The 16,885-nt window shown below is 36.8% G+C and overlaps 1 protein-coding gene and 1 long non-coding RNA gene across 4 annotated transcripts in view; both read right to left on the bottom strand.

Moving 5' to 3' along the window:
• LOC133529085 (uncharacterized) overlaps positions 1-16,885 on the bottom strand; it is a 75,867-nt gene that overhangs the window by 13,060 nt on the left and 45,922 nt on the right. For 2 of the 3 annotated variants that reach the window (XM_061866707.1, XM_061866706.1), the window contains exons 2-4: positions 15,721-15,786; positions 7,160-7,407; positions 1,092-1,578 (exon numbers count right to left, since the gene is read on the bottom strand). In XM_061866707.1, coding sequence (XP_061722691.1) covers positions 1,092-1,578; positions 7,160-7,407; positions 15,721-15,777 — 792 coding nt within the window. In that variant the 5' untranslated portion in view covers positions 15,778-15,786. The remainder of the gene's footprint in view (positions 1-1,091; positions 1,579-7,159; positions 7,408-15,720; positions 15,787-16,885) is intronic. The other variant, XM_061866708.1, reaches the window with a different exon arrangement.
• LOC133529096 (uncharacterized) lies at positions 10,740-11,884 on the bottom strand. Its single transcript, XR_009801098.1, has 2 exons — positions 11,435-11,884; positions 10,740-10,918 (listed from the first exon to the last, which is right to left on the bottom strand). It is a non-coding gene; the product is annotated as an uncharacterized LOC133529096 (long non-coding RNA).

Here is a 16,885-nt window from a genome sequence, read left to right as displayed (position 1 = left end):
AACGATATCTGATTAGCCAAAATTTATGAAAAAGTTAAAAAAAATGCAACGTCAGGATTAAAAATACATAGGTCAGTATAGCGAGCATAATTGAGCTCTGCATTTGAAGCCAAATGATGGAATGAGATGGGAGACACCCACACAGATGTAAGATGGACAGACGCAAATACGAGAGTAGGTAATATAAGCTAATAGTCTCCATAAAACTCAAGTTTATTTGTAGATGACGCTGTTTTTATTATACTTTTTGGCATCAGAAATAGGCGGTTTCAGTCTAGCGTTGTATACTCGTCTATAAACTCGTTTTAGGCGCGTATCTTAGACCAAATGTAACGAAATATAGCGCGCGTGACGCCGAAATGACCGTACACAAAGAGAAAAACACGTTAGTCTGGAATCATCCTATTAAGGTTACCTGTGCCTAGAGTAGTGCCGTTCTCGAGAACGTTCACCGTTTTGTATTTCTAAAGTAAACAGAGAACGTTATTGATAACGGTACAACTCTACTTGTGCCTGAATTCAGAAGCACAAAACAACAATGAAAGCTAATAATTATATACTGGTTGGGTAGGACATGTGTTCCGAATGCACGTCTCTGTGTGGAAAGCGTCAACTTTCGGCACACTGCCCTAAACAAGTTGCCGCTTTCCAGCTACATTCAATAAAAACATATACACAGCTCGGTCAGTAAGTAAAAAAGCCTCAGATCATATTTATTGTCAGCTGAGGCGAAACCGAATGCAAATCATTTCTTACTTTACTTTTAGATATGTAATAATTTTATACTATTGGCGCGTTGTTTTATATGTTACTTTTATGGCCATATGAGCCGCAGACCGTTAGATTACGTCAAAAATAAATGCCTTGACTTCACTGTCCAAGGCCCTAGATCACGCGGCCGCGGTAGGCTATAAGGTTCTGGCTGGACGTCGTGATAGCTGACTTGGAGGAGAACAATCTCACACATGAGCATGCCGAAGACCGGGTAAAGTGGAGAAGATAGAGTAGGAAGCGGACCCTGGCGCTTGGCCAGTAAAACGCTAGGCTGAAGAAGAAAGATATTTTTATATTATAAAAACCAGTATACTTACATAATAATCTGAAAGCCTCTGCCTCTTCGCCTCCCTGCTCAGAAGATCATACAAAAGCAGCAGCCTCAAATTGGAAGCACTCAGCTTCGACCCTCCTTTATTCCCTTGAGGCCCAGCCCTCACATCCTCAATCAATCTCTCATCATCAGGGTCATTCGCTAGTTTAATCATCTCCCTCACACTTGGGGATAAATACTGGAGATTCTCTTCCCAATCTTCAAGCATCAGACTATCTGAACGTGATATTTTATCAACATCAGCTGCAAAATGCGGTGGAAGAAGATGCGACTCTGGACTCGGTTCAATAAGCGGCTTCACTTCATCTTCATGTATAGAGAGAAGAGGCTCGTTTGTGTTGGTTTTCTGTGGCTGGATGACGGTGTATGGGGCGTTTTGGTTGGGGGGAAGGAGGTACGTGCGGTCGTCGGGCTTGGGGGGCGCGAGGGGGGCGTAGATACCGGGCTTGTGGTATGGTGTTGTTTGCTGCCTGTAAATGAGAAAAGAGACTATTAGAAGTTCGAAGTTCTTGTACTATTATTTATTCTGTGGTTCTTGCTTTGTTTGGTTCTTACTTTTATTTCTTTCACATGTAGATAAAATTTATCGACTTTACATTTGCAGTGTTTGTCACTGCAAATGTAAAGTCGATAAATTGTGTGCAACTATTAAACGACATAGTTTTATAGCAATTTGAATTTTATGGTAGCGCATTACATTGCCATTTGAAAGGCAGGCCCACCTGCCCCAGCTTAGACTTCCAGGATTTAACAACTGGAGATGCCTTTTCTATTCTCTGTACAAAACAGTCTGCCGATTTTTGCGGAGGAGGGGCGCGTCAAATGTCATATATCGTAACGTACAAATAGCCATGTTAGATAAACGTCAGTCCATACAATACATATAACAATTGGCCGAGGTTTTCGACAGATGAGTAAGCTCTTAAAGGCGACTCCGGTTGTTAAATCTTCCAAGGGCTTAGATGGACTCGAATCGATTGAAATTTGACTTCGCGTGTGAGTCTAACAACTAAGTCTTACAAGAGCGAAGAAAAGAGTTTAAAACAGATATATTCTAAGTCATATTAATAAAATTCTTCTTTGCCAACTTTGGCACGGAAAACTAAAATCTTAGGTGCTTATAAAGTTTCTGCGGGGGACAAAATTGGATACCATATTTTAGTAAACTTTAAAATTAATTTTTCTCCCTAACTACTTTGTTGACTTCAACGTTGAAGTGAAATATTGCTGCATTGCAGTGGCAGTAACTCAGCAGTCGAACATTTAATCCACAAAGTTTAACAAAGAAACTGCAATATTTCAAGTCGGAAAGCGCAAAAAGCGGGTTATTAAATATAAATTCGAAAATCGTCTGCGCATCGAATTTTGCAAGAGAGACAGTGACAGAAATAAACGTTCATGTAGATGTGTCTTGGAGACATATAGTCATTAAAAAATTAATCTTTATTGTTTTCATATTATAAAATTTATGAACAAGAAACAGGTGTATTAGGTTTGCAACACATTTAGGTAGACGGATTGAGACTCTGCCTCCCGAACTAGGTCAAAGCCTGTGACTCGGGAGTCAGTGATTCCTCCTAGGTGTGAGCTCTTGATTTGGCAACAATGGTATCTGTACATCCTAGCGAGAATTAGCGAGAATCAGTCTATGGACAGTTCTCCATCGGACAAATCTGTTCGTAACATTCTTCCAAATTGACATCTCCCAGGTAGATTTGACGTACAAATCTGTACAAATATAGGTAAAAATGATCATCATCATCATTGGCCACAGCATCTTGACAGATGATTGTTGCAGCGACAGGTTATTAAGAATAAGAAGAAGAGAGAAAATTTGTGACAAGTTATGTTTATTGTTTAAGGCATATTTTCATTCGATCAGGCGTTTAGTCAAGTGATATGGCTGCGTTCAGACTCAACTCCATCAAACTTTTCATACATTTCAGACGACCGGTCAGTCCTAGTGGGTAGGGCCTATGAAGCCGATGGCCCCGTGTTCGAATCCCGGTAAGGGCATTTATTTGTGTGATGAACACAGATATTTGTTCTTGAGTCATGGAAGTTTCCTATGTATACAAGTATGTATTTATCTATATACGTATGTATATCGTCGCCTACCCATAGTACAAGCTTTGCTTAGTTTGGGGCTAGGTCGATCTGGGTAAGATAGTCCCCAAATATTTATTTATTATTTATTTGTTTAGTATAATTTACCGGAGTTTAGATGTAGGCACAAATCTTGCAGATGACCCGGGCACAACACGCAGCCTAGCTAATGAATTATCTAGATTTATCTATATATACTGAAACTCAACGAGGGGGGGGCGGGGTTAGGGTCGGCAACGCGCATGTAACTCCTCTGAGTTGCAGGCGTACATAGGCTGCGTAGACTGCTTACCATCAGGCGGGCCGTATGCTTGTTTGCCACCGACGTAGTATAAAAAAAAATACAAGTAACGTAGGGATGGATGTATGACCATGCGTTGGGCGGACAGAATAACTTCAGAGACAAAAACCACAATACAGGCTAGCATACACTGGGCCCTAGATAGAGCGGCTTGGAGAGCACTGGTGAAGTGTCCACAGTCGTCACGTCCCTCAGCCATGAGGATACGACAAGGAAGAAGATATTTAGACTTGGTATAATAAATGATATCTATCGTGGACTAATTGATAATATTTAAATTACCTGAATAAAGTAACAGCATCCTTAACGTCAAAATCATCAGACATCTAAATTCTAAACGAAAATCATAGACTCATGAATTAATAATACAGAAAGCGTAAATTAAAGTTTCATACTTGCTATATTTATTTATAAAAGATCTTAACCGACAACACGCAATTTGCAGCAAAGTTTGAACGTTATGGAAATAGTTGAGAAGTAAGAAAGTTTGTAGAGACCAGTTAATGATAATAACTACAAAACTGCCTAAAAATAAAGATGGAAAAAAAAATTAACTGTCACGAACTTTAATTTTTGGGACATTTAAGGTACAAGCTATTTTGTTTGTCAATATTAAAGGTATGAAATATCCAATGTAAAGTAAACCCTACATGGCTCAACGATTAAAGTCCGTGACTGTACAATTAAATATTTAAATAAAGAAATCAGAAAGGATTGCGTAGCATTATAATCAATGTTTAGAAATTGCTTGTTGACATGATCGGTACTGACAATTTATTTGATAATACTAACGCACATTATTGTCTTATGCATGTTATCACATAATCAATATAATATAGTATGTCTCCCACTATGGAGCTTTAAGTTTAAGGCTCGATTCTACTTGCTAAATTGAGTTACTTTTACTTTGAGACCAACCTGGAAATCGCGAAAAAACTTCTTGCTCACTTACAAACAATTATGTAATCCGTAATTTATAGATATTATTAATTATTTTAACTTACATTGCTAATTATACTAATTACAGCTATATTTTTATATTTTAATTTTTTAATTTTGTGTGTTAAATTGTTTATTGAATGTTTTTAATGCCTAGTATGTAAGCGTTGTGGTACACTACTGTAATGCTTATGTTTGCTGAAATAAAATGAAATGAAATGCTTTTCCATAGAAGACATCGATATCTGATCAGCCAATTTTTTTTGCGATTTCATGGTTGGTCTCATAAAAAAGTAAAAACAAAAAAAAAAGTAAAAAAAAAAGTAGCTCAACGTAGCGAGTAGAATCGAGCCCTGCATTTAAAGCTCCATAATGGGAGGCACCCTAAATAACAAAATTCAGGCCTTAATTTTATCGTTAAAGGATCCAAAGTGAGATGCAAAATTATTTTATGACCGTGCTATAGTATCGCCATTTAACTTCACAGTACCGCAACTTTTATAAGTGTTGTTATGAGCAGTCTATATTTCCAACTAGTCTCTGTCATTACCCATTAAAATTTAGTTATAAAGGGAAAGGCTGAATGCGATGAAAACCTGGCCAACTTTGTATTTCATGTTTGTAAATCGGGTTACAATCTTAGTTTGTAAGATATCATAAAGACCAATACTTTGTAAACGTGCCTAAAACCTAGTACTATAAGCGTAACCATAAGCTTTATTTAGTATTTAGTTAAAAAATAATAGTTTTAGTATTTTTTTTTCTCATTATTTGGGTAAACAAACAGCTACTACAAGTAATACTTACAAAACGAATTACTATATCTACGGCACCATGCCGCAGGCGGATAGTTTTTAATTACCGTAAATCCACCCAACTATAGTCCAATACTGCAACTATGGTCCACAAGTTCAAAAGGAAATTAAGTATCTATACCAATGTTCCTTTTGTTTTACTCCTAGTTTTACCTTCCATTTATAAACATACTTTGCCTTAGAACTACAAAAATATAGTAAAATACACACCTGAACGAAAAAAATTGAGTTTATTTGTGGACCATAGTTGGGAGCTTTGGACTATAGTTGGGTTGTTTTACGGTATTTATTTTAAGATTAGTTTTATTTATTTTTAGATTTAGATTTTAAGTTTTATATGTATTATGTTGTTGTGTTTGTACCGAATAAGTTTATTATTGTATTTTTATTTAATATTTATTTTCTCTAAAACAGCTTCATTGGCTGTATGAGTAATGCCGTTGACTATTGGCAGTTTTAGAACGAAGGAGTAAAAAATTAAAAATAGGCAATCCCGCTAATTTTTTATTACTATATTGTTTACAATATGTGTGGGCCACAGCACTTACAACTAATTAGTATAAATAATATTAATTCAGAGCCAAAGCTAAACACCGACAGTCTTAAGGACTCCAGTACCCCTAGTGTAAATAAATTCGATTTCGAAACGTGACGTACGCGTTTGCGTTTAGTCTCATTTTGTATTGGATTTAGAAAGAGCGCGCCAAGCGGGACGTTTTGGAAACTCAAAATCCTATACAAAATTAAACTTAACGCAAACGCGTTCGTCACGTTATGATGTCCATTAAATTTACACTAGGGGTACTGGTGTCAACTACAACATAGAATGGTTGGTTATGTATTTGGTAGGTACATGAAATACAGTACAAGAAACTAGAAGAAGTACTTAGTTTATAGGGGGTGTTAAAACATCAATAATACGTTTTTTATAAACATTTAAACTAAAAGCAAAAATATCTACGTAATTAATTTTTTTATTTTAAGTGCTGACAAGTAGTATGAGTTCAGGTTATGCGACTTTCCTGTGGACATCATAAAACAAACTTTATTCTTATGCTGGTAGTCTTAGAAAAAAATATCCACATCGTTAACTTCGTAATATTCACAGAAAAGCCGCCGATTTATCCGAGCGTTTTTAACCCATCAGCTAAAGAAACTAAAGCATGATCTTGGAAATAGCAAAAAAAAAAAAATACTTTCAGTGTGTCTGGGTTAGCGTTGTTCATAACTATTCCAAATTTCAAATTGATAGCTTAAGTGGTTCTCGAGATATTTAGCGTTGTGACAGACGGACAGAGTCGCACCATAAGGGTTCCTTTTGCACATTTTTGATACGGGACCCTAACAAGAAGACCAACACCTAGCCTGTTGAACTGATACGTAGTGACATACACCTCGTCCGGTCTCGTCGTCAGTGGTCTGCCCGGCCGACTAATAGTCGGCCGATTAGTCGTCGTGGTCTGTGACTGGTGCTAGTCGGTCTACTCGTGGTCTTCGGCGGCTAAGACTACTACCACAACCAGTAGAGCGGCTCTCAGTAACTTTTGATCCTATTCATCATTGCAACTGGAGACGCCTGGTCTGTATTTTTCTGTACAGATCAGTCTGCTGATTTTTGCAGGGGAGGGGCACGTCAAATGTATGGCTATTTGTACGTAGCGTACACATATTGTACGTACCATGTCAGATAAACATCCGTCCGTGCAATAAGTATGACATTAGTATGACCATTGGCCGAGGTTTTCGACAGAGGGCGAAGCTCTTAAAGGCAGTCGCGGGCTGGTTAAATGCTCTCAAGTTTTAACATTATAAATCTAAGATAATACGATAGCCTAAAGACAAAGAAAGTAAAGTATATACAGAAGAAAGAAGAAAGCAAAAGACCATCACCTAGATACACCAGGCCTGTTGAACTGATACATATTGACATACACCGCGTCCGGTCTCGGTGTCATCGGCTTGCCCGTCGTCATCGGTCGACCAGTCGGCCGACTGGTCGTCTTCGTCGGCCGACTGGTGGTCGGTTTGGGCTCGTCACGCGCCTCGAAAGCCATTTGGTCGGTGAGGTGAGCGATGACTTGCATGGCGACGGGTAGGTAGGAGTCGGAGAGTGGGACTTGTTGTTTTGCTGTGTGCACCTGGAGAAAAAAAAATAGTCAGTCATATTTTCAAATTATCTGCGCCTATATCGGACGGATGTAAGATCGTACATCTACGATGTTGAGCCGTGAGGTGTACACCGTGAATGCTTCAGCGGTACACAACAGCAAATATTATGAAAAAAACATAAGATGAGACCAATTTTTCTCAGCGCTCGCACAAAGGCTACTAGACTACCTAAACTTGTGAGGAAACCACTTACAAATATATTCAAACAAACATTTATTCAAATAGGCCATAGGGGCACTTTTACATGTATTTTTTTATAAACCACATAAATAACAAAATACAAGTACAAATATGGAATATCGTCTAGTAGCTTCAAAGCATGAGACATAAGATAAGATCTATTTTATTTTAAATGTATATACGAGAAATCATTTTCAGTGACTGTTTGCGTTGCTGGGATGATTGTCCGATGATGATATCCGAACAATTCCTTGGAGCACCCTTTATATAATATGGAATAAATGAAATATTAGTATATAAAAAAATATTGTACCGAAAAAACATGGAGTTGATATAATTGGCCGGTACTGTAAATTATTCTATCACAATCACGTAGGTTTAGGCTCCACTGCCAGAAAGCGCCATCTACCCTGTCCACGATTGTGGCAAGACTGTTAAATCTAGTTTATCATAACTTAGGCCATATTTCTCCTCAACTAGCTGTCAGTGCTCATTTTGGAGTAATCCCTTAATTATCAGTCGCCATTTTGTCGGGGGCCCTTAATTGCATCTGTCGTTAGTCTAACATCTTGTGATTAAGACAAATTGCTTTTCGGGAATCTTTCCGATGTGATCTGACTTCGGTTTTCGGAGTTTGTAGTAGAATTGACTGACAGTTTGATTAATTTTATAGGAAATAAAAATAAACTAACGTGTCTATTAAATAAAACTAAAAACGAATTCTAATTCAATTAAAATACGTATCTAAAATAATATTAATACCATAAAAAAATCTACGCTCGTAGTGCTGATGGCTTAGCGTTAGCGGTATCGGTCTGAAAATACCGCAGGCGGACAGACGGACAGTTCATGCCACAGTTTCTACAGAAACGCACAGTTGAGGACTGCCAACCATCTAAGGGCCAGTTGCACCATGCCCATTTGATGTACTGATCATGTGTAAATATGGCGCTAGCGAATGCTAACTGCATATTTGGGTTGCACCACGCTATGTGTCCGTTAAAAAGTTACGCTGCCCTTAACCGGTGGCAGAGCACTGGTTAACAGCAAAGTCGTTCGATAAATATGGCGGCGCTTTTTGGAAATCGTCCGTATTTCACGAATTTATGTTTGATTATTAAATAATTTGAGTAAAAAGTAATGTAAATTATTAAAAATATATTTATAACAATAAAAAGGTGGAAATATCTAAACGCAAAAACGTGTGATAGGTGACATAATGGTTTTAAATGTCATTTTAGTTGCGAGACTACTTGTGTTTCATAAAATACATTAATTTGTTCCGGATATTCAAAGAAAAGGTGTGTTTTAAATTGAAATCGAGTGCAGAATGAGTTTAAGTTGAGGATAAGACCAGATTGATGCTATCACAGGTTAACAAATACGTCCCATAAAGTGAAACTCGACGGCATGTAATGAACACTATTTATCGACAGACTGGTCATTAAAATCAATTTAATGATATTCGAAAACAGCGAGATGACAACTATAAACATATACAAAGTCGGCCTCTGAAAATCGTAACCCAGAAGAGAAGTGAACTATATTTATAACTATAAAATCACATAAAACAAGATGCTACATATGAAATCAAGTATTTTAGTGCGAAGAAAATGTATTGGACAATTCCAGACCAGTCGGCATAATAGGTTAGGTATATATAAGTGGGCAAAATGTGTACCTAATGTAAAACTGATTATAATACTTCAATTCATACATACTTGCTTGTGTTTTATTTGCTTTTACAACATATCTTATTCATTAACCCTAGAAACAACAACTTTGCAAGTAATTAACTAAAACAGTTTTATTTATGGTGATATTTATATTTAAATTAATATTTATTAGAATACGAAGTTACAATTAGATTTAACAATTAACAGCTCCAAAAATCTACATTTATTTTGAGTGTGGGCTACCTGGGTATCTCTTATCTTCAATGATTACATTATACCTATTATAGGGTCCCGCACCCGTTAGCAACATGGCATGGCAGGGCGTCCTTCAGCATATTGCCGAGGCATCCCTACACATTGAGCTCTGCTTGTGAATGTCAAGGTATCCCTCTGGAATTTTCAGGTTTACCACAGTGTCTTAGAAATGCCAGATGTTCTAAGCATTTGTTTGTGTGAGGGATGCCTCGGCATGCCCTGACATACTTACCTTGATACTACGCCAAAGGATCTCTTACTGTGTCTAGACAATAGTGGCCTCCGAGCCTAATAAAGTAATTCTTCTGGAAATATCGAATATACATGAGAACAACTGAGTAGTTTAATAGGTATAACCTGCAGTGGCAGCATGGTTCCATTTTTATCCACTTGTCACTATGCCTGTCACTGTTGCACATACATACTTGTTAGAACATGACAGGCATGGTGACAAATGATAAAGAGCTGACCATCTTAATTGTTTCCTTTCATACTGGATAACATTTATAAATATAACAGCCAATACCTGGGTTAGATAAAATATAATATGGCCTCCCTTCTGTCACCTGAATTTTACTTGTATTCAACCAGTCATACAGTGAATTAGCATATAAATAAATTACAATGTAACAATTGTATGCAACCCTAGCCATGTATTGGAAATAACATAACAGTTAATTAGTAAAAATATAATCCATAGGTCTTAATTTGCAAAAGAGCATTACAACATACTTTAGAGAATGTGTTAACCCATTATTTTTAAACCTGACTACACATTTATTATACACACGACTGACTACTGACAATACCCTACCTACATATTAACCCACCAATCCCTATTCATCATCATTTAAAACCTAACATACCTAAATAGCTCTAAAATCAGTCATAATAAAAGGCCCTCAGATTGATTTTATTTGTTTTCCCCATACCAGTTTTTCAACAGCTCATCCATGTTTCATAAATGATTTATATCATGATCACCCCAATAAAGAAAAAAATAAATAATAGTTGGAATAAACAAGTGAAGTCACCAGTATGACAGAAAATATAATAAGTAGGCACTTAAATATAATTGTGAAATAATATATTATATGTCAATGAGTTGTTGATTTCTCTCCGGATAACCTTTTACCTCCATTAGTCACTACCTAAAAAGGATTTAGTGTAAGATAGAAAATAAAGTAAGATAAGGTAACTAAAAATGTATTTTATTATCAAAAATTAAATTCAGATATCATTTATAATACTTTATTTTTCGCAACAAGTTTTTCCAGTTAATCTAGTGTATGATTCTTTGATTTCTTGAATCGATTCACTTGTGTGTAACTTTCATCTTGTATTCCATATCAAATGGTGTATATCAAACCTGAAAAGAAAGTAACATGAAATTATTGTGCATAAAAATATATTACAGTACATATGGGGCTACTTTATAGCACTAGTGCGAGAAGTAGCATATTACGTTACTGTGTCGAACATTTAAAGGGTCATATGTACTGTAAAACGTTGTACGATACATGTGCGAATAGGTAATTCGCAACTCGTGTCGATTTAAAACACTCCCTTCGGTCGTGTTTTAATTTATCGCCACTCGTTTCGAATTTCCTATTTTTCGCACTTGTATCGTAATGTACTATTGTGATCCGTTTCAACCATTGGCAAAAAGAAAATGCTTAGATCAAGCAGGTTTAAATTAAAGTACAAAAGTAACTTGAATATCTGCTACTAACAGAACTAACAGTTATGTATTATTGTGTCAACAATATATGTAATTGGAAATGTTGCCCCAACTGTCGGTATTTGTAGGTAGCGTAGGTAATTCCTTGTGCTTAGGGCTCTGAAAGTAGTTAGGGATACGTATTAAACGAATAAGATAACTTACCGGGCAATGCAGCTCCTTGTTTAATTCGGTATTGCAGCTTGGAAAGCACTTGGACACTGAACAATCGTAGTCAGCAGTTTCACTTTAATTTAATGTGCCATTAATATAATCATAAATATATTCAAGATTGGCATGGCATAAATTGTGTAATATTTAGATTTAAAACCTGAAAAGAAACTAGTTCGCGCCTACAAGTTTTCTCGTTGTTGAAAAATTTGACAACTTTGACATTTATGACTGGGTTGCTATATGAAAAAATAATTCTACCATAAATTTTTTGGTAGGAACGCGTTCATAGTATGGCCACACGATTAGCGCCGACATTCTGTTATTTTATAGTTGGTGCAACGCATTTTATTTAGCAATCGTTAAGACCCCCACGTAAGCGTTAAAATTTAGCGAACTGTGCTTACGTTAGCAGGTGGTTTGGTGCAACTGGCCCTAAGTGGTGAAGATGGAATGGAATGTTGTCGCGTAGGGTGATGGACGACAGAAGCGGCAGGGATTAAACCGAACAATTCCTCGGAGCACTCCCCTTTATATATCTCCCCGTTATTGTCATCCTCATAATCCTTCCTGAGCACCTTAAAGTGTGTGTTACACCTCTTCCATCTTATTATTAGTTACGGCTTTCATTGATAAGACCTTGGTAAAAATTCAGGTACATTAAGCATAAAAACGGTGGAGTTAACCAAAAGCATAGCTTTTAAGTAGAGATGTGCCGACTACGGTTTTGGCCGACTAGCCGACTAGCCGACTAGTCGGCAGTCAGGTGGCCGACTAGTCGGCCGACTAGTCGGCGTAGCCGACTATGGTCTTCGCCTAAGTTCGGGCGTAATCGGGAACGTTCGGGTCGCCTGATTAGCTGCCGCACGTGGTTGCGTTTTCATGTTTTGACTAGTTTTGTTTACCTTTCCGATTCACTTGTTGCTCCGGTGTGTTATTATTAGAAAAACATACATAACGAATCGTAATTGTTGTTTAAAAGTTTAAATAAACAAGTAGTGATCTTTATAAACATTATGACTAAAAGAAAATCACGCGTGTGGTCATTTTTTGACGATGTTGAAGATGATTCAAGTAAAGTGAAGTGTAATCAATGCCAAGTACTTATTTCGCGAGGTGGACTGGGTAAATCGGCAAACACTTCGAGTATGGTGGTTTTTTATTTTATTTCCTTATTTTTTTGGAAGATCTAGGCAGTCGACTATTCGGCTCATTTTGCCGACTAGTCGCCGACTAGTCGGCACATCTCTACTTTTAAGTACATTAACACCTGAACCTTTACACGCGTAACTCCTAACTCTTACATTACTAAACTTTTACCAGCTTTCAAAGCAGTAAATTAATTCCATTCAGAACAAAAGCCACCCTTTCATCAAGTATGGTTACAGGGTTGTTCAGCCCCTATTCAGAATTAATATAGATTAGAACAGCTAGTTCGGTTGGCTTTAAAAATGCTAAAAAAATAGTACATTACTGTAGAGGTTGCAGGCCAAGTAGATATAGACGGCCGAACGTAGCGAGGTCGATTAGGGATACGCGGTCGGCAACCCCGTTTCTCGCCGAGATTTGTATAGTGCCTTTCTCAAACTTGCAATGAAATAGTACATTACTGTAGAGGTTGCAGGCCAAGTAGATATAGACGGCCGGGCGTAGCGAGGTCGATTAGGGATACGCGGTCGGCAACCCCGTTTCTCGCCGAGATTTGTATAGTGCCTTTCTCAAATTTGCAATGAAATAATAATATAAATAGAACGATGATGATTGTTTCATGCCCTAATGTGATAGGTTATTCAGTGCGGGGGTATTGAAGGGGGACAACAATTTGATTATTTTGGCGCTACGACGCAGGTGTGTAAGATTGTATGAAATTTCTTTACATGTCATCTTCACTCATCACACCGGATATGTAGTATTTCCGGACCTAATTTGAAGTAAGTCATGTCAACATATTTCATTGCAAGTTTGAGAAAAATATATTGCTTAAATGTTTGGGCCAGGCTTCGTGTTATTTACATACAAAATAACTGTTCCAAGTTTAAGCAATCTACGTACAACGGTCTTTGAGACCGCATTTAACCAATTAGCAAGACCAAAGTGATCCCATAAGTGTTCCGTGAACACATTTTGCACGGAACACTAAAAATTCGTTATTTCAGCCTTCTGTCTTGTATTACTCCAATTGTATGAGAGCGGTTTTTAGGGTTCCGTAGCCAAATGGCATAAAACGGAACCCTTATAGTTTCGCCATGTCCGTCTGTCTGTCTGTCTCTGTCTGTCTGTCTGTCTGTCTGTCTGTCTGTCTGTCCGAGCCTTTGCTCCGTGGTCATTAGTGCTATAAAGCTGAAATTTGGCATGGATATATAAATCAATAAAGCCGACAAAGTCGTACAATAAAATCTAAATTTTTTTTTTTCGGGTACCTCCCCTACACGTAAAGTGGGGGTGAAATTTTTTTTTCGCTTCAACCCTAGAGTGTGGGGTATCGTTGGAAAGGTCTTTCAAAACTAATAGGGGTTTTCAAGAAACATTTTTTGATAAAGTGAATATATTCGGAGATAATCGCTCCGAAAGAAAAAAAAATGTGTCCCCCCCCCTCTAACTTTTGAACCATAGGTCCAAAAAATATGAAAAAAATCGTGGGAGTAGAGCTTAAGAAAGACATTAAATGAAAACTATAGCGGACATGATCAGTTTAGCTGTTTTTGAGTTATCGCAAAAAGTTTCCCCTTCATAGTAAAAAGACTTACTTTAATTAGGTACTGATTATGCAAATTTGCCTATTTGTTTAACTCGGGTGAAAGGTACCGTTTCATCCTTTGGTTAACAATTTACTATACTTTAAGCTCCAATTTAGCTTATTGTGACGGAAGAGTAACTACGGAACCCTACACTGAGCGTGGCCCGACATGCTCTTGGCCGGTTATTTATTTGATGAAGGTTTGACTCTTATAAATCCCAAATTCAGTTGATATTTACATTCCTCCCAGTCGCAGTCAGATGTAAGAACATCAAAACATTAATATCAATAATTCTTTATTAAATCAGGATGGACTCTTAAACTTCTACCTACTTCAACATTTATTCAGCAAATAGGCCACACAGAAGCAAGAAAAAAGCAATCAACAATTATAAAGTAAAATTAACTGAAATCGATTCGAACTAAAGTGTTATTATTACTTAGAGATGTATATAGTCTCTTAATGTCAAATTACAAAAAAAAAACTATAATAATTATATTTAAAAAAAACTTAAATTATTTTAGCGGTGTAAATGTCTCTAAGTGTCACAACTAAAAGATTATGAATAGTTTATAAAAATATTCTTAGAGATGTATAGCGTCTCCAAGACTCAAAATCCTGTGTCCAAAGTTCTATACCGCCTACTATGGGATTATTTTTTATATAAACCTTTTATAATCGCATGTAAGGTATCAGTATCTATGTATACTACATTTTTAATTGCGTATACCCATATCAGTATCACCCGCATTTCCACTGACCTACAAGCGTTTTTCACAACCGCTCCATCTTTCACATGAAAGTTACCCACAGAATGAATATTCATAGCTATCGTCACCTTACTTATACAATGGCTTTGAGATCATTTCTCTTTGGGTTTCGAAACAGCTGTTATCTATGCTAATACGTTGAGTTTTGTTAGGTTCAAGTGCTGTTTGAGTTGCCGAAATATTCGAGTTCCTAATTCTAGTATTGCGTACAACCAAGACTTGGAACTGGTTAATAATATACCGGTTTATTTCGGTTTGCCTCCGAACTTTTATAAGAACGCGAACGTTTTAAGAACTTTATTGTAACCTTAAGAAACAATAATCACTTACCATCAGGTGTGATCGTGGTCAAACGCCTGCTTAATATCCTCCATAAAAAACCGGTTTATTCGACGAGCGATGAAACGAGCAGCCGGCCTGGTGGTGTGCCACGTAAACATAGATACTGACATAGTAAGAAACCGGTTTTTATTGCGCTAACCCGGTTAATTTTTGACAAAAACTGTTCTTATAAAAACCGTTTTTTTACATAACAGTTTTTCGAGCGAAACCGAAATTAAAAGGTTTTGCGCCAAGTACATGATAACGGTTTGGAAATTTGACCGGTTTCAGAGTACATATATATCTTTGTGTAACAGTTTTAATGCTAATATCTATTAAAAATTGGAACATCTTTGCAATGTCTATAAACAAGATTTAAATATTAGATTTTTAAGTGGCTTTACTTCACTTATTACTTTATGTTTGTATGATATATAGTAATAATACTTACCACATTAAATGTGATGACCTGGACACTTATGGCCAGAATTGCCACCTGACGAATCATGGCTGCAATCTGGAAAAAAACATCAAGACATTGTATACTGTGCGTTTTGGATATAATCGCAAACTTAAGGGGCCCACTCATTACCAGTTCGTCGGGCGATATCGGCATGTCAGTTATTTACAATTGTCAGCTTTTGCGAATAACTGACAGGCCGATATTGTCCGGAGAATTGGTAATCCGTAAGCCCCTTTAAACGTTACGAGACGAAGGTTTTAGTGCTACAAAAAATACGAAAGAAATGTTTAATTTACTCTTCCACCAGAGGCAGTGTAGCAATGTATTTCGTACAGTCAGATGCAGTTACCTGCCCCAGTGCATAGAAATTAGTTTGCAAGGGGGCGTCAAATATTCCTGCAGCCAACATCGTGATTACTTGCAAGGCTTGGAACCGGTTTTAAAAATAGCGGTAAATACCGGTTTATTTCGATTTTACTCCGAACTTTCATAAAAATGCAAACGTTTTAAGAACTTTATTGGAACCTAAATAAACCGGTTTATTCGACGAGCGACGATGTTCTAGCACGCCTGGTGGTGTGCTGAATAAAAAAAAATACCCACATAGGAAGAAACCGGTTTTTATAGTTCTAATCCGGTTAATCTGTCAAGAAAGTAAAGAAGGGTTAAACAAATTTTGCCACCGAGTGAAACAAAATCTTACACCACATCACCGCGGGGAAAATACTAATGGTAAAATATTAAACAACATGAAATCAAATCAAATTCAAATGAAATAAATATTTTTCATCCAAAATTATGATTTAAAAGTAAATTTAATCAGCTAACATAACGAACTCAAAATGTGACTTGTGACAAAATTACTTTGCCATATGTGTATTATGTGGATAAAATGCAACTTTCTTATCAGTTTTTGAATAAGAAAGGGAGCCTTTACCAACTAGTGTGGGGATAAATTAATTAGCTAGTCTAGTAAACTAATTTTGTCTTCCAGCTAAACTATAGATTACAACATGGCAAACCTGCATAGTGCAGTCATTCCGTACTGGCCAATAAAAAAAACCTATGCATCAGAATTTTTCACCTGTTAGTTTTTTATAATATTTATTTCTATAATTCTACATATGTCGTGATATTATGTGTGTATTCTGGT

The sequence above is a fragment of the Cydia pomonella genome, chromosome 20, assembly GCF_033807575.1.
Source record: "Cydia pomonella isolate Wapato2018A chromosome 20, ilCydPomo1, whole genome shotgun sequence".
NCBI lineage: Eukaryota > Metazoa > Arthropoda > Insecta > Lepidoptera > Tortricidae > Cydia > Cydia pomonella.
This window is presented reverse-complemented; position numbering and strand designations above follow the sequence as displayed.